General features: G+C 48.7%; 1 protein-coding gene across 1 annotated transcript in view; it reads right to left on the bottom strand.

Annotated features, from left to right (window-relative positions):
• The window catches only part of TMPRSS9 (transmembrane serine protease 9), a 123287-nt gene that overhangs the window by 56469 nt on the left and 43932 nt on the right, over positions 1-22886 (bottom strand). Inside the window, exons 9-10 of the mRNA XM_086947258.1 lie at positions 19938-20074; positions 17190-17550 (exon numbers count right to left, since the gene is read on the bottom strand). Coding sequence (XP_086803384.1) covers positions 17190-17550; positions 19938-20074 — 498 coding nt within the window. The remainder of the gene's footprint in view (positions 1-17189; positions 17551-19937; positions 20075-22886) is intronic.

A 22886-nucleotide genomic window follows, 5' to 3' on the forward strand; every position in this document is an offset into this window, starting at 1 on the left:
ATTTTACTGATCCATCCACCCTTTTACCCATCCAGCTACCCTTCCATCCATGCATCCAGCTATTTACCTTTTCTCTCTTCCATCCTTCCACTCACTCATCAATCCAGCCATCCTCTCTCATTATCTTTCAATTCAATCTTTCATTCATCCACTCACCCTTTCACTAATTCATCCAGCTATCGACCCATCCCTTCACTTACTCACTCGCCCACCTTTTCATATTAATTTTAAGCTGGGCCTTTCTGAGAAGGGGCCCATCAAGAACTTCACCCTCGCTGCAGGAGCCTTTCCAGGAGTGAGACAGAAGCCACCCAGGGCAGAGACAGGATCCACCACAGGCGGGGGGGGGGGGGACAGGGGACAGGAGCCATCACATGGGGGGCACAGGAGCCATCACTGGGGTGGGGGGGCGGGCAGGAGCGATCACAGGAGGGGGAACAGGATCCACCAGGGTGGGCGCAGGGGTGGGTATGCAGTATTCTAGTATCATCCTGTCTCTTCCAGGGTGGGGTAGGGCTCCTCACCCCCTCCTGGACAAGATAACGAGACGACAGACTCTCTTTCCAAAATGTTAGTTTTGCCATCCCCCACTGTGATGTACAGCACTTAAAGGAGATACTCCAAGAGAACTGATTTAACTGATTGTCCTCCATACTTTGTTAATCAGTGTGGGTGCGATTGTGCCATTTCTTTACTTTATTACATTATAGGCTGCATGTTTGAAGAACCGCTCTGTGAAGAGAACCAGTGCTGCAATCAGGGCCGGTTCTAGGATGTTTGGGGCCCTGGCAGAAAGGGAATGTGTGAGGCGGCGGCCCCTCTAAATTGCAGAGACGCATTCAGGGCTGTTTGCATCTGAATAGATACCCCTGAAGCCACAGCCCCTCCCTCTGTCACCTTCGAGCACCTCTTAACAGCTCATCAAGGGCTGGAGGTGTGAGGCCATCCCGCTGTGCCTCTCCAATGCTGCTGGGTATCTGAGCTTTGGAACAGCCTCGGAGTTCAGACGGGAGGTGGGTGGAAGCTGTGCCCAGTTAAAATTACGGACAAAAGGCGTCCGTTAAAGGATGCTTCACGGACAACGGACAGACGGCCGAAATTACGGACTGTCCGTGAAATTTACGGACGGTTGGTCACCCTAGGATCATTTGAGACTAATTGTAAAGAAAGATCTCTCTGCAGCATCGCCATCTAAGAGAGAACAATGCGTGGTTAGGGCTTCTCTTGTAACACACTGTTTGCTACCTCTCACATTTTGTTTGCTTTTGATACTTGCACAAGTGCCACCATTGCCTACGTAACGTTTGTTCTTGTGCTTGAGTGTCTGCCATATATTGCAGTATTATACCTCTAATTGTAGTTTGTTTTCTCTTGTATCCTGCACACATGTCACTTTTTACTCCTGTATTGCACCGTTTGCTACCTCATGTATTTTGTTTGCTCACAATTGTCACTTTTGCCTCATGCAACTTAACGTTTGGTTTTGTAATTTGTTCACTTGTAATTTTCTCCTCATGTATCATTACTGTTCCTATTGTGAAGCGCTCTGACGCCTTTGGGTAAAGTCCGCGCTATATAAAAACGTGTAAATAAATCAACGAAAGGGCCTGCACTTCTACAAGGGCAAGGCAGGCTCAAGGCGCAACCGGTAGGTGAAGAAAAATAAAGGTTCGATTAGGGTATAATGGCACAAATGGTCTGAGACTACACTACCAGACTATACTGTCTCCCACTCCCAGCTGCCCACCATGCATTCCTCCTCCCAAAGCTGCCACATGGTTCCACACCAGCAGGCACCATTACTAGGGTTCTCACGTGGCACATTCCAACATGGCCGCCATGCAAACTGCACTCTCCTTTCTGTTTTCTAGGGAAAAGGTGGGTTTTCGCTCCTCGTGTGTCGTCTCTTGCATGCAGCCCCCCTCATTTCTGGGAGTTATTGGGTCTACAGTTGCTCCCACCATTTCTGTGCCCCTGGAGATCAATGGTGGGGCACCCAGCATAAACCCCATCCAAGGATCGCCTCAGAGCGGCCAAAGCTGCTGGGGTAGATCATGGCTGTTTTCGACAATAAACTAACGTTTAATGCTCAGATTAACAAACTGTCCTCGTCAGTGTAGTACATCCCAAAAATGATAAAAAAAGACCTGCCTTTTATTCCCCAAGAAGCTTGCAAAACACTGGTAACAGCACGGGCCCTATCCAGGTTGGATTATAGAAATGCCCTGTGTGCAGGGCTACAAGCCCAACATCTGACTAAACTGCAGCGTCTACAAAACGCAGCAGCTAGGCTGGTTTTGGACATCCCCAGATCTGAGCCGGTTGCTCACAGATTAAGAACCCTCCACTGGCTGCCTATGGAGAAAAGAATAAGTTTCAAGTCAGTGTGCCTAGCATACAAGGCCCTTCATGGGGTAGGCTCCCATTTCCTAAAAACTCAATTGAAACTGTACAAACCTCCTAGGAACCTAAGATCGAGTGAGGCTAAGCTGATAAAGGTTCCCAAATTCAAGCAATTAAGATGGGGGGGGAGAAGTTTTCTATTGCAAACAGATAAAACCAACTACCACGTTCAACAAAAAATAGCTCCTCGCTGCTAATATTCTTGAAGGCCGTAAAAATGTGGCTCTTCACATCTTAGTTAGACTGCATGTTACCAGTAGCTCCAGTCGTTTTTTTGCATTTAACTCAGCGCCAAGACTCCCTTGGGCATTCGTGTGCTCTATAAATGTATAAATCAATCGATCAATCTAGCGGCTGTAACAAGTGACACGCAGGCTTGATATCTGTGTAGCCGTAGTGCCCTGAGCGGCTGCTCCAGCGTTTATTTATCCCCTGGGCTCGGCCCGGGCCTCAGGGTGCATTTGCTACAAAGTACGGTAGGAGCAGGGTGGCACTCTACATCCCTCCCAAATGTTATTAGATGGAAAACGGCATTCACACCTTGCTGGATTAGGGTGAAGGACATACCTCTGCCTCCGACAGTCACCCTCTCTCACACCAGTGGTGAAGCAACCCAAGGGAGGGGCCCAGAAGAGGCGCCCGGGTGCGAGCGATCACTTGTGGGAACAGTCTGGCCAGTCAAGGACACATTCAGGCGGTTGCAAAGGCGGCTTCGGCCCCATCATCCCTGAGCGACACCGGCTTGAACCAGGACAAATTCCTGGAAACCGTGGTGTGGGCTCGCTGGACAATGACCATGGTCCCCTGGATTTTCTTCTCAAAAGGTGTTCAGAATTCCCACCCAGGGTGGGGATCCCACATGACAACCTGTTCGCCCACAGACAGCACCGGGGCTAGAGGCGCACAGTTGTTGTGGTCCTTCTTTTTCTCCTGATCCACTTACACATCAAGGGTCGCTGGCTGCCAGGTGGGCCCTGTTGGATATAGTCTCTGGGTGACCTCCATTGCAGCAGATCCACGGGGCGGAGTTCATGGTGCTAGGTGGGGTCTGCGGATACGTCTGCAGGAATCGGTGGAGGCAGCACTCCGCATCCTCCCCATGCTCCTCATCTATGTGGAGTGCCTGATTCAACGCGTGCATAAAGCACTCTACTTCCCCGTTCGCCTGGGGACACTATGGAGTCACCTTGCGAGGCGTGATGTTGAGTAGGAGAGGTACCTCGTCTGGCAGCCCCAATATAGCGAGGATTTCTCCAAAACTGGTTTTACCTTCGAGAATGTGGTGGACTGTACCAGCTTTACCATGAGATACTTAGTAAGACTGTCCACTATTACTGGCCGTAAGCCACCCATCAGGGAAACCTCTGAAGTCCAAGCTGACTCAGGACCAGGGTCGCAGGCACAGTTCGTCAGTAATTTCCAGCGCAGGCCATGGTTCTCCGCTGGTGATCGCGCAGGAGTTGCTGGTGATCGTGCAGGAGTGGCAACCCTGCACCTTTTCGTCCACCATGGTGTCCATTCCTGGGAACCAGACCTTGTCTCATCTTGGTCTTTATCACATCTTGGTGAGCCAAGTCAACAAGCCTGGCCCACAGGCATTGGGGCTTCACCATGAAACTCCCCTCGCAACAACAGTCCTTCATTACTGGTGCGCAGTTCATCTGATCCTCCAGAGCTGGGTCATGGTCGTCTGTTCGAGGGGAGTCTGCTACCCAGCCCCATGCAGAAAGTTCTGCCACTGCTTCCAGAAGAGCGCCTCCTTGGCTTTGGACAAACTTGTGTCTGACATAGTAGCCTCCATGATTTTTCTGAGCAATAGGGCTCGGGGGTATGCCTCGCGCATGACTACCCACACATCTTTCTACCCCTCTATCTTTACTTTGGCCATTACCAGGCTGCTCCTGGGGCCAGTGAGACGGGCAGTCAGCCGGGTTGTTCACTCTAGGGCAGTATGCTAGTTCAGAGAAATAGGGCTGCAACTGCACAGCCCACCACTCAGTGCGAGGAGCGGATGTCTGATGTTCCAGCGAAGAGCGAGACAAGTGGCTTGTAATAACTTTGAACTGTTGTCCACACAAGTACAGATGGAAATGGGGCCATGCTGCTCACATCACCAGCCCCTCCTGCTCAATCTGAGCATATCGAGCCTCTGTAAATGACAGTGCCCTGCTGGCATACACAATAGGGACCCATAACCCTTCACTCTTCTCCTGCAAGAGGGCAGCCTGGGGCTAACATCCACAACAAGCTCCGTCTTTCGTTGAAGTACGCCATGGTGGTGTCTGCCAGCAGTGCATCCTTCACCTGGCAAAATGCCATGACCATGCGTTCTGTCCACTCCCAGGTGGCATCCGACTTAGTCAGGAATCTCAGGGGTGCGGACAAAGTGGGCAGGTTCAGGATGAACCTGCCACAGTAGGTCGCCATCCCAAGGAAACTCCTCACATTCAATGTGCTCTGGCAATAGACACCTTCCTTATCACTTTCACCTTCCTAGGGTCCACCCTCAGCTCCTCTCACCAAAAAACACATACCCAAAGAATTTGATTGAACAAACACTTCTTGTGGAGTGTAAGGCCACAGTCAGCCAACCTCTACAGCATTGCTCTGAGCTATACATGGTGTTCCTCCAGTGTTTCAGAGAAGATCAGGTCGTTGCCACTTGTAGGAAGGTGGATGCCTGACTATGGTTACCCCAGATTTTTTGCCTAGTGTTTAGCTGGTTTTCGACTTAGTTGGCCTGGGATCCTGCTAATCAGGGCCCCAGGCTATCTGCTCTCTCTTTAAAATGGACTCCATGTACCCTAGGTACATCTCCAATTGGATACTGGGTCACGTTATGAGCCCCTGTACAGTGTACTCTAGGTACCCAGGGCATAGGTGCATCCAAGGCCTACCAGGGGCTGCAGCATATCTTTTGCCACCCCTGGCTGGCCATTCAAATTGACACAACTGGCTGATCACTCAGGTGGGGCAAGGTGGTGTAATCACCCCTTGCTTAGATATAGTATACCTATATCTAACCTTATGTCTGGACACATATATACTTATAAGTCACTCCTATAGCAGACCTTAACAATCCTGAAGGCAGAGTGCTTGGTTTTATGTGAGATAGTGCTCTAGCATGAGCTGAGCCTGTCTGCAGCTTTTGGAACCATGTCCTTTAGCTGTTCTGGGATATTGCCATACCATATACTCTTAAGTGCATTATAATCCTAGAGGTTAGATGCTAACTATGGTTTGGCTTTATCAAAACATTCGAGTAAGGTGTCATACAATTTGGAATACTACCCCCTCGCCAGTCCTGGCGACGGGGGTAGCATTCCACCCTTCTAGAGGGGGAAGACATGTTGTTCTAACTGTTCTCGGTTCAAGTTAACCAGAGCCTCAGCATCACAAAATGGATGCTGCTGCCACAGACACAAGTCTGACCTCCTGCTGCTGGGAGTCCTTCCAGCGAGGGAGGCTTGGACAATAGGTTTCCTGCCTTGGGAGGTGCTAGCACCACCCCAGACAGGATTTTGTGTATTGGGACAGGGAGGGCTCACAGGATTGAGACATGCCTGGAGCACACAAGGTGTCCCATGCATAGTCCAGTTCAAACCGGTGCTGGGGATTTCCTGCCCCAGCTCTGGCACGAAACTGGACAAAGGGAAGGGGTGTAACCGCCCCCTTCCCTGGTCCCACCCATAGGAGGGACCTAGCAGGTAATCCAGCCCCTAAGATCAGTGTATAGGTAGGAGCTGAGTAACTAGGATTTTAGATTATCCTGACTGAAACTTTGAAACGAAACTCTGGACCTTCATCACTCTACTTTGGAAGAAGACAACTGAAGAATCTCCCTTGTGGTCAAGGAGTGCCCACCCTGCACAAGCAGGCACCATCCAGCGATCGACGACTTGCTTTGCTGCCGCCGAAGCCCGAGCCCAGAGCCTAACATGAACTGGATTCCCAGACATCCAACAGCCCCGATCCACAGTCCCTGCAAAGCTGAGACCCGTGGAGGCGACGTGGGACCGGCCATCTTGAAAAGTCTGTGACCTGCTAACTGTGCAGCCCCCGAGGTCCCCTCGAAGCTGTGCATTGGGGTTTGAGAAGCCCCAGCCCGAGCAGCATCTGCACCAAAGATCAGCCCTGCACACTCCACGAGTTCTGCGTGGGGCCCTTTTGCATTTTCCTGCTCGACGCGTCTGTCCGGTCACTTGCCCGTTGGCTAGTGGCCATCTTGGCGACGATCCCGAGAAACTACACTGCTTGTCTGGTTGCTCCAGACTGGCTCTTGCTTCCCTGAAAAGAAGCAGCCCCTTAGACCTTGCTGGTTTGAGTAAGAAGCCTACATCGATTCCTGCGTGGGTTGCCTTTGCCAAGGCTTGTTGCCTCCAATCTTGAAGCCGACAGTGAGAGCCTTTGTGGGACAGCTCGTGACTCCATCCTGGTCATTGTTGATGACTCCCGGACCACATGGCTGTAGAGACAAGCTTCCCATCAGCACCTGATCGCATCCCGACATCGCCTGGTTCCATCCTGGTTCCACGCTGGTCACTGGCTAGTGACCCAGACTATGTCCCCTCTGCTTTCAGGTCCTCTACATCTTCGATCCACCCTTGGATCCACCCGGACTCTTCTCTTCTGGCTGCCTGCAGCTCCTTCACTCCAAGGCTCCATAGATCTCCATGACGAAACCCAACACACTTTTGAACCTGTGCACCCGCTTCCTGTGGGTTAGGTAACGCGAGTACTATGGTGCTCCTGTAGCGGTTTACATCCCTAGCGTCCTAGTTTCAAGTGGTTAAGTTCTATTCCAGTCAGAAGACTCCTAAATCTTTAACTTTATAACTTTTACGCACCCATTGACTTCAATGTGTACACTTGTGTGCTTTTAGACACTGCACACTCCTCCCATGGGCCTCCTGCTCCCTAACTATTGTTAGCTCAGTGTAGCCCCAGCGATTCCCAAGGCCCTAGGCCTTACCATTACTCCCAGCAGAAGCGGTCGCTCCACACGCTGCTCCCTGCCTCACCTGGTATCGTAGCGATCTCGCCTTGCACCCACAACTGCTTTAGCCTGTATAATTATTTAGGCGGCGGGCATTGGGGGCACGGCCCATGCCTGGCTCCGGTCCTTTTTAACGGACAGGGAGCAGGCCGTCCATCTGGCAGACTTTGCTGCCCCTCCTCGCAGAGTGACTTGCGGCGTTTCCCAGGGCTCCTCCTTGTCTCCCCTGTTATTTAATTTATACATCTCACCCCTCATTTTTTCTTTACAGCAGATGGAGGTCTCGGTGTTCAATTACGCCGACGACCTCCAACTCATCTTTAACCTCTCCCACTCCCCCACCTCTGCCCAGAACTTCCAGAGGGTGATGCTCTTCATCCAAGATTGGATGAACTGCAACCACCTCAAACTGAATCCCGAAAAAACCGAACTGGTTTTGACTGGGAGTGGTTGCAGTCCTTGGTCCCCTTCCTTCTGGCCCCACTCACTTGGTCCCCCTCCCCTCCCGGTTCCTAAGGTCAAAACCTTAGGCATCTTTATCAATTCCCAGCTCTCTCTTCACACGCAGGTTCACTCAGTGGTGTCTTCCTGTTTCTTTTCCCTTCGCACCATTCGTAAGGTTTCCCGTTTTTTTTCTGCCCCCGCCCTTAAGCTCATTCTCATGGCCATGGTGCTATCGCGCCTTGACTATGGGAATGTGGTCTATAATGGCGCCCCAGACTACCTAATCCGCCGGCTTCAACTGATACAAAATCAGGCCGCCCGCCTGATTTACGGTCTCCCTAAATTTCACAATGCCACCCCTCTGTTGCAATCTCTGCACTGGTTACCGGTGAAGGAGAGGGCTCTTTTCAAGTTGGGCTGCATTACTTATCAGGCTAGGTCAGGGACTGCCCCCGCTTTCCTTTGTGAAGCTATATCTTCCTATCTTCTGGCCAGAGAGCTCCGCTCCTCTCACCAGGCCCTCTTGTCAGTTCCCGTTTCTGGAAGCAGAAGTCCGGGGGGACGAGATTTGCGGTTCTAGCTCCATCTTTTTGGAACTCGCTCCCTTTTGCCCTCAGAGCTTCTACTTCCTATCCGGAATTCCGTAAACATCTCAAGACCTTCCTGTTTTCCAGATCCCTAGCAGTCTAGCCTTCCTCTCTGCCTCCACTGGTTCACCGCCGCCTAGCGCCATGAAACCGTCCCGGTATAAGCGCGCTTAATAAATATGTTAAAATTCAAATTCAAATTTAGTTCGTAGCGCTAGATTGCCCCGCCTGCTTATTATAATTTATTAAATCGCTGAGGTTAATTAGATCGTAGTGCTTGATTGCCAAGGTGCGCTTGTACGACATTCGAACTTGTGCTGTGCTGCCTGCAGATTTATTTGTGCCTGATTGTGCCGGCGCCACGGCCATTTGCATCGCGCTATTTCCGATTGTGCCCCAGTCCTGTTTCGTTATTGGCTTGCTGCCATTTTGTTGTTGTTCCTCCCTGCCCTGATCTCCACCCGGCTCCCGCCTCCCAGCTGACCCTCCCCTTCCACTATCCACATATGACAGAAGCTTTTGCGCGCAGCGTTCACGTGCAGCGGACGCGCCCCATGCGCGCCGAAGGTTTGCCAAAGGTAAGCCCGTCTACGCCCGTCCGCGCCCAGCGCCAGACCCCCTGGTCCACGCAAATCCCATTCCACCCGCATAATATACGACGCCGCAACCCTCTCAGCACTTAACCCCGGCCCACTCCCTAACTGCTATCAAGCCGCTCCAGGACACACCCATGGACCCTTCACCTGCCACTCCTGCAAGTTCGACTGCACCAGCACCCACACCAAATCCACAAACTCCAAACAGAGCTCGGACACTAACCACCTAAAGTGCTTCCTGCTCAACACCCGCTCAGTCCACAGACACTCCATCGAACTCTGGAACCTACTCGACACTACATCGCCGGACGTCGCCTTCCTTACAGAAACATCGATGAACGCCTCATCAGCCCCCGACATCGCCATAGCCATCCCGGACACCTACAAGATCATCCGAAAGGACCGCATCAACCAAACAGGAGCAGGCATCGCCATCGTCCATAAGAACACCATCCGCATCACGACCAGCTCCGAAGATAACCTCACTACCGCCGAACACCTTCACTTCCAGATTCACACCGATCCCAAAACCACACTCAGAGGCACCCTTATCTACTGACCCCCAGGACCACGCTCACAATTCAGTGAAGACATCGCCGACTTCATCAGCCCACATGCCCTCCCATCCGAGAACTACATTCTACTGGGAGACCTCAACTTCCACCTGGACAAGAAAAACGACAACAACACCACCACCCTTCTGGACAACCTGGTCAATCTCGGACTCAAACAACTCGTTGACACCCCCACCCACTCTGCCGGACACACGCTTGACCCTATCTTCACCTCCAGCAAGTACATCTCCTTCGATCACACCACAGCTCTCCATTGGACGGACCACAGCTGCGTCAACTTCCACTACAAAAAATCCACGACCCATAACCCCCCAAAACCAATTCCCCGAAGAAACTGGAACAAAATCACCACCGACCAGCTCTTCTCGTCGCTTCAACAAAACCCCCCTGCCAATTCATCGGACCCTAACCAAGCAGCCACCAACCTCACACAATGGATCACCCACAGCGCAGACGAACTAGCACCCTTGAAAAACCATCTAATCAAGAAAGGTAACAAAAAAGCCCCCTGGTTCAACGATGACCGTAAGAAATCCAAGAAGCTCTGTCGGACTCTCGAGAAAACCTGGAGAAAAAACCCTACCACTGACAACCTGGCCTCCTTCAAGAACGCCACCCGCAAACACCACCAACTCATCCGATCCACCAAGAAATCAGCATTTAAGGATCGACTTGACAACAATGCCCAAAACAACTATTCAACATCGTCAAAGAATTCACTAACCCCTCCGCAGACACTAACAACATCACCCCCTCCCACGACCTCTGCGACTATCATCATTCTTCCACAACAAAATCGCCGAAATACATAACAGCTTTCAAAACCAGTCCGAAGACCAACCCACTCCACCCACCTCCGAACCAAAACTCCCCTCTAACAACCTTTGCACCTGGAACCCAATCACCATTGAAGACACCATCCGCCTGAAGAATTCCATCCACTCAGGATCGCCAACCGACCCTTGTCCCCACCACATCTTCAACAAAGCAGACTCCATCATCGCACCCCATCTCCGAGACGTCATCAACTGCTCCCTCAACTCCGCCACCTTCCCGGAAAACTGGAAACATGCCGAACTCAGCGCCCTTCTGAAGAAACCCACGGCTGACCCAACCGAACTTAAGAACTACCGCCCCATCTCGCTCCTCCCTTTCCCCGCCAAAGTCATCGAGAAAGCCGTCAACAGTCAGCTCGCCACCTTACTTGAATCCAACGAATCCCTCAACTCCTCTCAAGCAGGCTTCCAAGCCAAACACAGCACCGAAACCTCCTCATCGCAGCTACAGACGACATCCGAACACTACTGGACAACGGAGAAACAGTTGCTCTCATCTTACTTGACCTCTCCGCAGCCTTCGACACAGTCTGTCATAGCACCCTCATACAACGCCTCAGCAACATCGGTGTACAAGGAAAGGCATTGGACTGGATCATATCGTTCCTTACCGGAAGAACCCAGAGAGTCCGCCTCCCCCCTTTCAAATCAGAGGCCACCGGAGTAATCTGCGGCGTACCACAAGGATCATCACTCAGCCCCACCCTCTTCAACATATACATGAGTCCCCTCGCATCCATCGTGCGCCAACACAACCTCAACATCATCTCCTACGCAGACGACACCCAGCTGATCCTCTCCCTCACCAAAGACCCAAACACCGCCAAAACCAACTTACACGAAGGAATGAAAGAAGTAGCCGAGTGGATGAAGAACAGCCGTTTAAAACTAAACTCGGACAAAACAGAAATCCTCAGCTTAGGATCTTCCCCCTCTGCCTGGGACGACTCATGGTGGCCACGGGCCCTCGGAACCGCACCCACACCTACGGACCACGCACGTAACCTGCGCTTCATCCTGGACTCCTCCCTCTCGATGACCAGACAAGTCAACGCCGTCTCATCATCCTGCTTCAACATCCTACGAATGCTCAAAAAAATCTTCAGTTGGATCCCCACCGAAAGAAGAAAGACAGTCACCTACGCACTGGTCACAAGCCGATTGGATTACGGCAACACCCTTTTACTCCGGAACCACAGCCAAACTACAGAAAAAACTCCAACGCATCCAAAACGCCTCTGCCAGACTCATTTTAGACATCCCTCGGCAAGCTCACATTTCCGACCACCTGAAAGACCTCCATTGGCTCCCTGTCAACAAGAGAATAACGTTCCGTCTCCTCACCCACGCACACAAAGCCCTCTACGACCTGGGACCCGAATGCCTCAACACACGTCTATCCTTCTACACCCCCTCCCGCCAACTACGATCGTCCAATCAAGCCCTCGCCGCAATTCCGCGCATCCACAGATCCACCATGGGGGGAAGATCCTTCTTCTACTTAGCGGCTAAAACCTGGAATTCTCTCCCCACCCACCTCCGCCTCACTCAGAACCACCTCTCTTTCAGAAAGCAACTAAAAACCTGGATATTCGATAAGTAAATCACCACCCTCCCTCAAGCGCCTTGAGACCCTCTGGGTGAGTAGTGCGCTATACAAATTTTGAACTTGAACTTTTATTGTTCGTGTCGTGGTACTTATACCACTTTTTTAATATATGGTTTGACGGGCCACCCCGCCCTATCCATAATTGTGCAACTTTTGTCTATTCTATTAAGTTACTTGTTTTGCGGTTGTGCTTTTGTGCTCATAAAGAGTTCAGGGGTTTGTTTAGAAATAAATACATATATATTTTCAATATATATCTTGTGTGGTGTCCTTTCATTTGGTATTAAAGGGATTTCATATGGTAAAACAGCAGGCTTCACATGCCCTCTTGAGTTTAGCCTAAGACTGCTTTGTCCATGCTACCCCTAGGATAGCTAATCTATAAGGTTGACTTTACAACCATCACCATAAGGGTTGTTTGGACTGGTGCAAGGTGCTCACTAGAATAGTGAACATCATATACCAGGCCAACTTCTCACACCACTGATGTTTAAAACACCGAAAAGCCCGGAGAGGGTCTCACAGATGTTTTTCCGAAACACCTCTGCCACAGAGGACATACCAAAATTAAGCCTCTGGTATCTCCTGAGCCAATGTGTGTCTAGAACATCGTTATATAACGACTGACTGGATCCAACTTCAGCTGGTGGTAGCCAGCATTGAGGTCCCATTTTTTAAACCATTATGTGCCATTGAGATTTGCCACAATGTCATCCGTAGTAGGAGTGATACGCTGTTCATGCTGAATGGCCTTGTTGGGGAGGCGCATGTTCACACACAGTCTAATTGCCCCAGGTTGCATGGGGTTGGGCACTGTTCCAGGTTCCCCAGTTCCTCCTCCACTAATGGTCCCAGTTGGAATGGCACTCTCTGGTATTGGAGTGCAGTGGGCCTCATGTTATCATCAATGTACAGCTGCACCTTGGTGATCTTGAGCCGTCCCATCCCATCAAACAGTGGGGGGAACTCTTGCAGGATCGCTGTGGCATGCGACTCATGGATTTGCTTTGCCAAGAACACGAGCGCCAGGTCTATAGCTGTGTGGCAGTCCAAGAGGGTGCAGGTGTCTACCTTCACTTACCACCACCACTTCCACTACTCCTACAAGTGGAAGCATCTCTGTGGGTGGATATCCTCGCTCTGGTGGGAGCCATCTTGGGGCGTGGGTCTCTCCTGTTGAGCTGGGTGGTGTCCATGACGTGGACCGAGGCTCCTGTGTCAATTAGAACCTTCCCAATGGTGCCTCTGATCGCCACGGTGCACAAGGGCGGATGAGTGTTTCTGGTTGCCTTCTTGTTCCGCAAAGGAGATGGTTAAAACCTTGTGGACATAGCCCTCATCGAGTACCGGAAAGGCTCTCAGACTGCTCCGCGAAGGCTGTTCTTCGGGCTCCTCGTCATTGAATGACAGCTGCTACAAGGCCGCCCTCAGCTTGCCATTGTTCGCTGTTCTTGGTCCACTCCCTTCGCTCCGGCAGACTTTGGCAAAGAGGTTCAGCCACCCACAGCGAATGCACCCCCACCCTCGAGCTGGGCAGACATCTGGCATCCAGTGCTCAAGGCCCCAGTTGCAGCATCAGCCCTCTGCTTGTTGAGAAGTGTTGGGGTTGCGTGGATGAGTGTGGCGTCTCTGGATGGCATCCACTTGCTCCTCTTTCACCTTCACAGAGCAAGACACACCAGGCGCCACCCTCTGCCCCCCATGTCATCTGCTCGGCTGCTTGCCACTTCATGCAACCTTACCAGAACCAGTATGGCATCCAGAGTGATTCCCAGCTGGCGTAGGATGAGCCGTTGCAGGACTGCTGACGGCAGCCTTGTATCAGCAGCGCCCTGATCTCCTCGTGTTGGTTAATGCTGAGGCACATGCTCGCCAGTTTCTGGAGGCATGCCTAGAAGACAGACACTCATCCTCCATTTGTCTGGTCTGTCACAGCTTAAACTGCTCTTAGTCTGGGTTTAGGTGAGGGTCGAAGTACCTGTCCAAAGCCACCACAGCGGCGTCAAAGTCTGTATCAACACCTGTGTAGGGCAGGTTTTCAAACAGTTCATACAGCTGCGCCTCTCCAAAGTGGAGTAACAGGGACCTCTTCACCACCCCATCCATCTCGCGTGTGGCGTGGATGTAGTGCTGCAGCCTCCCAACCCATGAGTCGAATCGCTGTTTGGCCATCGGCGAGTCAACTAGTTCACTGAACAAAGGCATTGCTGTAACAGATAAGTGGGCATAAGAGGCGAGTGACGGCAGTCTCTGCTGTTAGGACATCGTGTGAATCACACTTAGTGGACAGAGGGCTCACAACAGTCTTATGGAGCTTAACAAATGCGCAAGCAGTTACTCAGTATACAGGGATTTCCCCAGTGTCTTGCATGACTGCCAACCTCCGATTGTGTGCCACCCTGCTAGGGACTGGATCGCGCACTGCTAGTCATGGACTGCCCCATTCATGAGATGTGCCCCTCCCTTTCTCCAGGTCCCTGGGGAGACGGGCGACAAATGCCTGAAGTGGACAAGAGGACAAATCAAACTGTGGATGCGCCTCCTGCACCCCAGAACAACCGCTTACCGGAACAGGGTTTCCCCTCATGAAGGCACAGTCCTCAGTGTCAGCTCCAGGCCACACATCAGCCAAGAACTCCTCCAGGCGGCGTGCTGCATACCACGCACCAGCAGGTGGCTTCACCAGCGCGGGCCTCAAACAGCACGGCATTCTCATGCAGCGGGGCCGATCCGTGCAGCCTCAGATGCTATAGGGTCTCAGCAGACAGAAGGGGAGTGGTCACGCCTGTGGATCCACAGGAGCGACAGACCGGGTCAAGGCAGAGGCCTAGCTGCAGCTGGACGAGGAATGCGCCTTGTTACTATTGACCTAGCAGACTCTGCTTACTCTGCAGATAAGACCATTTCAACAGCACCAGCATGGTTGCGACAGGCTTCCTCGCAATGTGAGTGCGGCAGCTCTATGACGCATGCAGGCTGGGACAATGCTAGCTGCTTTAACAAGTGACGACGCATACACACTTGGTAATTGTGTAGCCAGTGTGCCTCGGACGACCGTTCCGGCATTTATTTATCCACTCAGGCAGCGCCCGACCCTTTTGGTGCATTTGTAACAAAGTACTGTACAGGCCAGGTGGCATTCTACAATGACGCTGGCTTCACTTGCCATTGGCTACCTATGCTTTTCCACCCCCACGCAATTTGAGTCCAACTGGAGCTCAACAAAATGCGTAGTTCTTCAATATTTACAGTCTGTGGGCTTCTGGAGGACGTATCGTGGTCGGCACTGGGGGTCTCCATCTAGGATTTTTTACAGGACTGTCCTATTCAGACAGATCTGCATTTTTGTTTTTTCAACTGCATACATCCTGATGCTGAACAGAATTTGAGATATTGGGCTACCTGAGATACAGATGGATATTTATAGATATTGAAATCCACTTAGCTGTTGGCCCTATACATCACCCTTATGCGCTGTGAAGATTAAACAACTACGCATTTCTTTGAGCTCCAAGTCAAGTCAAGTCAAAGAATTTATATAGCGCACTACATACCCAGAGGGTCTCAAGGCGCTTAGGAAGGGGAGGAGGATTATTTGTCAAATATCCACGTTTTAAGTTGCTTTCTAAATGCTAGGTGGTTCTGGGTAAGGCGAAGGTAAGTAGGGAGTGAGTTCCATGTTTTAGCAGCCAGGTATGAGAAGGATCTGCCTCCCATGGTGGTCTTGTTGATGCGAGGTACAGTGGCGAGGGCTTGGTTGGAAGAACGTAGTTGGCGGGAGGGGGTGTAGAAGGACAGTCGTGAGTTGAGGCATTCTGGTCCGATGTCGTAGAGTGATTTGTGTGCGTGGGTTAGCAGTCGGAAAGTGATTCTCTTATTGACGGGAAGCCAGTGGAGGTCTTTCAGGTGACCAGAGATGTGTTCGTTGCGCGGGATGTCTAATATGATCCTGGCTGAGGCGTTTTGGATTCGTTGGAGTTTCTTCTGGAGTTTAGCGGTAGTACCTGCGTAGAGGGTGTTTCCGTAGTCCAGTCGGCTCGTTACCAAGAGATACCAAAGAGAGAAGCCATCTTAGTGACAACTCATGACTTGAATACTCATGCACTTTTGAGTTCTACCTAGCAGTTATCTACACTTGAAGTCACTAAAGAAAGTCTAAGCCCTGAAGAAGTCCCCTGCGTGGGACGAAACGCGTCGGCTGTATGGTGCTCCATTTTCACGCATGAAATAAAGATTTGAAATTCAAGGAATACCATCGTACGCGACTCATTGCAGAACTGATATTGTCAACTATAATTTGTGGTGCACCTTTGCTGTTGTAAAGGTGCAGGACCATCTATCGCCATTTCAGGAAAACGCTTATGAACACATTTTGCCAGCAAGCTTGTCAATAGGCTAGTCTCAACCAGACGATAGAGCTAAAATAGCAAGCATGAGCATGGTCATTTTGCTAGTCTGGAACACAGATCCTGCAAAGTGGCTGAAAGCCATGCTATGCAAAACCCACAACATTGCAGTACAATCACAACATATGAAGCAGAAGACAATATGGCTTTGGGTTATGAGTAGGTAAATAAGTTGCAGAGAGATACCAAATATCAATTCATTCCTTAAGAGATCGCAATCCAGTAACATGTAAGGCACGTTTTGAAAAAGCCAGGTTTGATATTACGATGGCTTGTGGTTCAGGCATGTGCGTAACATATAAATGTCAAATATATTAGCTTTGCCAGTGCTTGTTTGTGTACATGCAGACTCACGCATATGAAAATAGATGTGGTATTTTTTCTAGAATCTACTTTTCAGATGCGTTTGCCAGCGCTCGTGGCTCAGTCCACTGGGTGGCTCAGTGGCGGAGGTAAAATATTCCATCGCGCATTGCAAGAGAGGTGGAAGGACAAACACAAACAGCCAACAGAAAAGGTGAGAATAAAACTTTGCTGCGGGCTAATTCAAGAGGAGATGGACAATCACATCAGCCACTGGCGGTAGGAGCTTGAGCAAAAGATGCTAATGGGCGAAGTAGACTTACCCAAAGCCCATAAAGTAAGTATATATTAAAAAATGTTTGGCGTGAATGAAACAGGTGCGTATATTTCAAAACGTTAAATGGCAGACAATGATTTTTTAGAAGATACAATACCTTGAGGCTTGTACGTGCTGATGGATTTGGTAGTTGTAACAGGCCAAAATTGAGGTTTCGACTGCTGAGCTGCTGGTAGCGTATTTTGGTGAGGCTTGCTTTTGGTTGTGGAGGATACCCATGCCGGATGGGTCGTTGTGTTCCAGTTCTTCATGGTGGTCACATGAGCAGACGTGTCCTGTGCAGTCGATAAGGGCACTGCCGAGGCAATAGTATCTAAGATCCAGTTTCTGACACGGGTCACCCGGGTATATACTCCCGGTCTACGGGCTTCGGCACAGCCGACACCCCAGCTCACGATTCCAGCCAGGAAAAACTTGCCAGAGGGCGCCTCACAAGCCAGCGGCCCACCTGAATCCCCCTGAAGAAACAACAGATGGAGAGGAGTAAGCTTGATTTCGACCAACTTCGAGTCATCAACATATCTAGGGTTTTAGTCCTCATGGCTATTCCAATCTCATCCCATAAGTAAAGAGTTTGAAAATCATTCTCAAAGGCTCTGGTTAAACTGGACAGACTTTCTCCTGCTTACTTGGGAGTTGCCATCATCATGCTTCAGAAATGCTCACTAGAACTTTGGATCCAAAAAGGATAATGAATACCATGCCAAACAATATAACAAAATATAACATATAACGTGATATTAAGGTTAATTAATATCTTTACATAAGAAACCATAAGATAAAACACAAGATAACAAATCTTGCCTAGAGATGTATAATTATTATACAACCTCTTTTTAACAACACTGCAGGTATAACAAATAAAATTATTTTTGTATTTTTTTCACATATTAGTGTCACTATTGATTTCTGCTTAATTTTTTCAATTTGCTATTGTTGAGTTGTTTATTTAATTGAAGTTGCCCTAGCCCATTTACAGTATAAAAGAATATACTAGCATCAGGCACGTCTGCCTAGTCACAGGCCCTTTCCTTTCTCAAATAACATGGCTATGGGATACCTCTTTGCCATCCCACCCACAGCCGCGTAATACAGCACTACCTGGTGTGTCCAACAGGAGCATTTATACTGCTGTACAAGATACACCTCTGACATGATAAAAAAATAAATAGATACTTTAAAAGAATTCCAACAGTCTTCTCTTGAAGAGGCTTACATAGGTATAAATGAATTAAATGAACCTACACCAAAGTCAATGAGGATGTCTGATGGATGTATGGAAGACGTGTGTGAGGAAACTAAGGAAGATGGTGTTGAAAAGGTAAGTAGGATGGTAAATCGATGAATTGGAGAATTAAATACAAATATGGGAGGTAATGTTGGGTGCAGGTAGGGAAGGTGTTATAATTAGGGTAAAGGCAAGCAAACAATTAAGCGTATTGGTCTGATAAGACGAAGATATAGAGGAAAGGTAAAGGGGCTGGTGAAGGTAAGGACGGTGATGCTGCATAGGCATGAAATAAGGTGTGGTTGGGTAAGCAGAAACAACTGTAAGATGAAGATCAGAGAGATGGGACTATGAAAGTGAGAGAGAAGTTACAGTGAAGGTATTGAAGAACACAGCAAGTAAGGGAAAGAGTATGATTAAGTTAAGGGAAAAGATTTAAAGGCTAAGGGGATTTGGTATGGTGGATGTACAGCAGGTGGTGCTTTGGATATAAGGGGGAAATCATAGGGGTAGTATGATGTAGATAAGGGAGAGAGCATGGTGGGTGTCAAGAAGTATTAAGGCAAGGGATAAAGCCTCATGGAGAAATGGGCATAATGCAATAAAGATAAAGGCAAGAGAAACACCAATGAAAGTGAACAAGAACTTATAAAGAAGGAACGCAAGAAAAAAGGTAGTGGAATGATACAATCAAATTAAGTGGAGAAAATGCCCAACAATATTACATGAGAAGGTAAAGGAGAATCTGCTACATGTAGAATTTGAAACACAAATGTAATAAGGAAGGTATGATGCTACTGGAGAAGGCACATGAAATGTGTAGATGTATGGGCCGTATTATAGGTAGGGTGCACAGGCCTTGTTTATGCTATGGTGCACCTTTAACCAGGTGCTCCAGGTGCAAACAGGGACAGCGCTTTGTATTACAGATGATGAGCTGCCACCAAGGCAGATGCCAACTCACAGCTGCCCTGCGGGCAGCGCATTAGTGAAAGGCGGAGAGACAATGTGCCACTACATCTTTCATGTTGCAGGCAGACCACGATATGCACCTCAAAGGCGGACAGAGATCCCCACGCAGATGGGCAAAGAGAGTGATGGCACTGGCGTGAATTGAAATATCTGGGTGGACCATGCGACTCACTTTCCCAGGTAACCCACAGGGGATGCAGACAAGAGTGTGACCTCTTTGTGCACACATGAGTGCGCCTCCTGACAGCCCTTTACCGCTGGATCTATAATATGGCAAGGGTGTAGAGGCAAAGTGTTTCCCTCATTTGCATGGGACCACCCCACCATACAAGTAAGGGAACACCCCTTTAGAATGGCGCCGGCAATACGCGCGTGTCGGTGCTATATGTGTTGCAGAACAGGAAAGTGTCTGTGTTTGCTTTTGTAATACTAGTGGCAGGTGCCCTGAAAGTTGGGGTGCATGCTCATTGTGCCCCGGCGCACTTTATATAATACGTGCCTACGCCTACATGAAGGCAAGGGAAAGATAAAAGGTACAGTGAATGTAAGGGAGAGGGTACAAATGACCTTTACTCTCCATGTGTTAATGAACATGTTCCATGATGGCACACAGATCTAAAAAGCTCAAGCTCCCCTTTGTCTCACCTGGCAAGAATCAACCTTTCCAGCCAGGTATCCGGCACACAGCATCTGCTCGGTGATGACATGGCTGTAGAGCTCACTGCAGAGTGTTTGGTCCAACAGTACCACAGTCGCGTGCTGCAAGTCCTCTGGTTTTATCGCTGATGGAAGAGGTAGAAAAGAAATACGATAAACTGTTGTCATTTTTGGAACCTCTTGGTAGTGGATCGAGTCGTTCCCCTCTGATCCACAGAAGTTAATATCCAATGTGCAGAATTCTACAAAATTGTCAATTTTGTGGGCTTTATTTTGGAACTCTACATTTCTGTGTAGGAGCATTACATCTCAAATTCCTATTTAGACACTTAGACCATATGAAGAAATGCAGTCTGAGATCTCTTTGGACCTTAAAGTAATGTTAAGGGAAAACTTTCAGAAACCTTCCGGTAAAGTGAAATTAGGAATATATTCTAGGCTTCATGATGTGGCAGAGCTCATAAGTGTTGTGTTCCTCCCTCTGGAACTTGAGGATCTGCTGAACAGGCAAATTTGGGTTTCACTGCTCTTTGTGGTGAATGATGTACTTAAAACATTGGGTTAGTCTACAGAGGAGGCCATTGATAAACTTGTACATTGGGCATAACAAATTAAAGTGGCAAATGACGAAAGTGATGGAAAATGAACTAAACTTTTTTTTCTTTTTTAGGGAAGCGACAATTGACAGGTATCTCTAATAGTAGTAGTACTTTATTTGGTTTCCACGCACCTTCAAAGTAAACATACACAATATAACAATATTTCGAATTTAAAAACTTGTCCATACAGTAAAATCAATAGCACTTTAAATCCATTCCTATGCACAATTAATGGAAAAGCAATCATCGGCTGCGTCCAAAAAAGGCAAGAGAAGGGCCAAAAGTTTTTATCACAGGTCTTATAAAAATTAAAAAGATTAAAAATGTTTATGAAAAATTAATTGATAATCAAAATTCATCTTCTTCGATACACTACTATTGCTACAATTTTACTACGTTTAAACCAGACCGCCTGTGAAACTTTACTGATTGCGAAAACAATTATGGGAGGGGTATCACTTTTTAAAATTCTATATGCCACAAAATATCTGGTTAAACCCAAGTCCTGACATATTGGGCGGATCCATTTACAGCGAGATCCGAAATGCATGGGATAAAGAACATTATATGTATCTGGTCTTTACTAGCCAAGCCACAGGCCGGCCAAATGTATAGAGTGGATCTTGTTTCCTTTTGATAGTAAACTATTTTTATCGAAAACTTATATACAAACATTTCCTAGGGGTGGAGAAACGGAGTCTAAAAATTCCTCAAAGAGTGAAAAGGGCTTAAAATCCAAAAACCTATTTGCATTGTATCCATTTAACTTGTTATTTACATAACCCTCCTGAATATGATGCAGGACGGTTGTATGTCTGAGCAACTACTGCCTAAATCTCGACTTCCTTAACCACGAAAGCCTAACCACGAGATATTCTTAACCACTACCTTTTTTGGCACGACTTCCTAAACCACGGAATGAAACATCTTGTGTTTGGCCATTAGATGGCACTATTGTAATTACAATACTTCTTGCATGAACCACTCGTAAAAAAAGAAAAACGGATCTAAATGTACTATGTTAGTATGCTTTGACAACGCATACCATTAGCTCTTTTTTTTTTATTTATCCTTTCTTTGGGGGTGGAGACTTCCCCACAACCCCCCTAATGTTCCCCTAATTCTGAGGAGTGACGTTATACAGGAGCGGAGGGTTGTGGTCGTGGTTTAGGGAAGTCGTGCTTAAGGAAAGTCGTGGTTTTTGAAAGTCGTGATTCTGGCTCCTTTGTTCAGGTAAGTCGTTATAAAATCATCGTTGTTAAGGATGTTTCCCTTTCAGGACATTAAGATCAGCTTTGCATATAGTCTTCGAGTCAGCCCATTGCCTTTGCAATCCCAACCTGCTCATCCAATCAGAAACAAATTTAACCCACAGTAATGACTTTGCACCTGCAACATTTAATAGGTCTATAAGGGAATCTCTATACTCATTTAGCTCAGGCGTAAGCCATAGGTGGACCCAGTATGCAAGCAGCCAGGTCTGCAATTCATTTTAGTCACATGTCGAAATACAAAGGAATAAGAGACAAACTATTTGGATCAGAAACCAACTGGCTATCAAATTTATTTTCAGCAATAGATAATAAAAAGCATCAGTGCAACCCCAGTTCTTAGCACCTTAGAGATCAGGGCCTTGAGCCTTAGCACGATACACTTCAAGGGCTGGTGAGACCGAACGTGAGCTAGTTTGCTTGTGCAGTCTGATAATGGCGTACGACCTATCTTCTATTAGCAGTGAACTTTTACTAAGTTGTCCTGTCCTCTTAACCCCTTCGCTGCGGCGGCTTTTCAGCCGCAGCACTAAGGGGTATGCGGGGCCGCGCGGCGCTCCCGTGCTCGTGACGGAACCGCTCCGTCACGGCCCGCGGGTGAGCTGTGCTTGTGACGGAACGGTTCCGTTATGGCCCGCACGCTCTTTAGAACGTCGCCGAGGTGCGGAATTCGCGCCGCGCAGGTGCTGCGAGCTGGCCGTGACGGAACTATTCTGTCACCAGCACAGCCCACCCGAGGCTCCGTCACGAGCATGGGAGGGGTTAAAATACTCCATTAATTTTACCGCAAGGTAATCAAATCTCCTAACCCTCTCTAAGGCTTCTCCGCCAACTCGAATGACAGGTATCGCTAATGGAAAGGACTGTTGATTTACCTACATTTTGTGGAGGTTATTCACTCAGGCTCTGTGGAGGCATTCGCAGGGCAAAAAGTGACACAAAGCATTTTATGGATTTACGTAGAGTTATAAAAGGCAAGAGGAGCAATGCAAAGATTTGCAGCTGCACTGAACTATCGCCCTGCTAAAGCTGCTTGGGTTCCTTCATGAAAGTGTAAAATGATAAAC

The sequence above is a fragment of the Lissotriton vulgaris genome, chromosome 12 (genome assembly GCF_964263255.1).
Source record: "Lissotriton vulgaris chromosome 12, aLisVul1.2, whole genome shotgun sequence".
NCBI lineage: Eukaryota > Metazoa > Chordata > Amphibia > Caudata > Salamandridae > Lissotriton > Lissotriton vulgaris.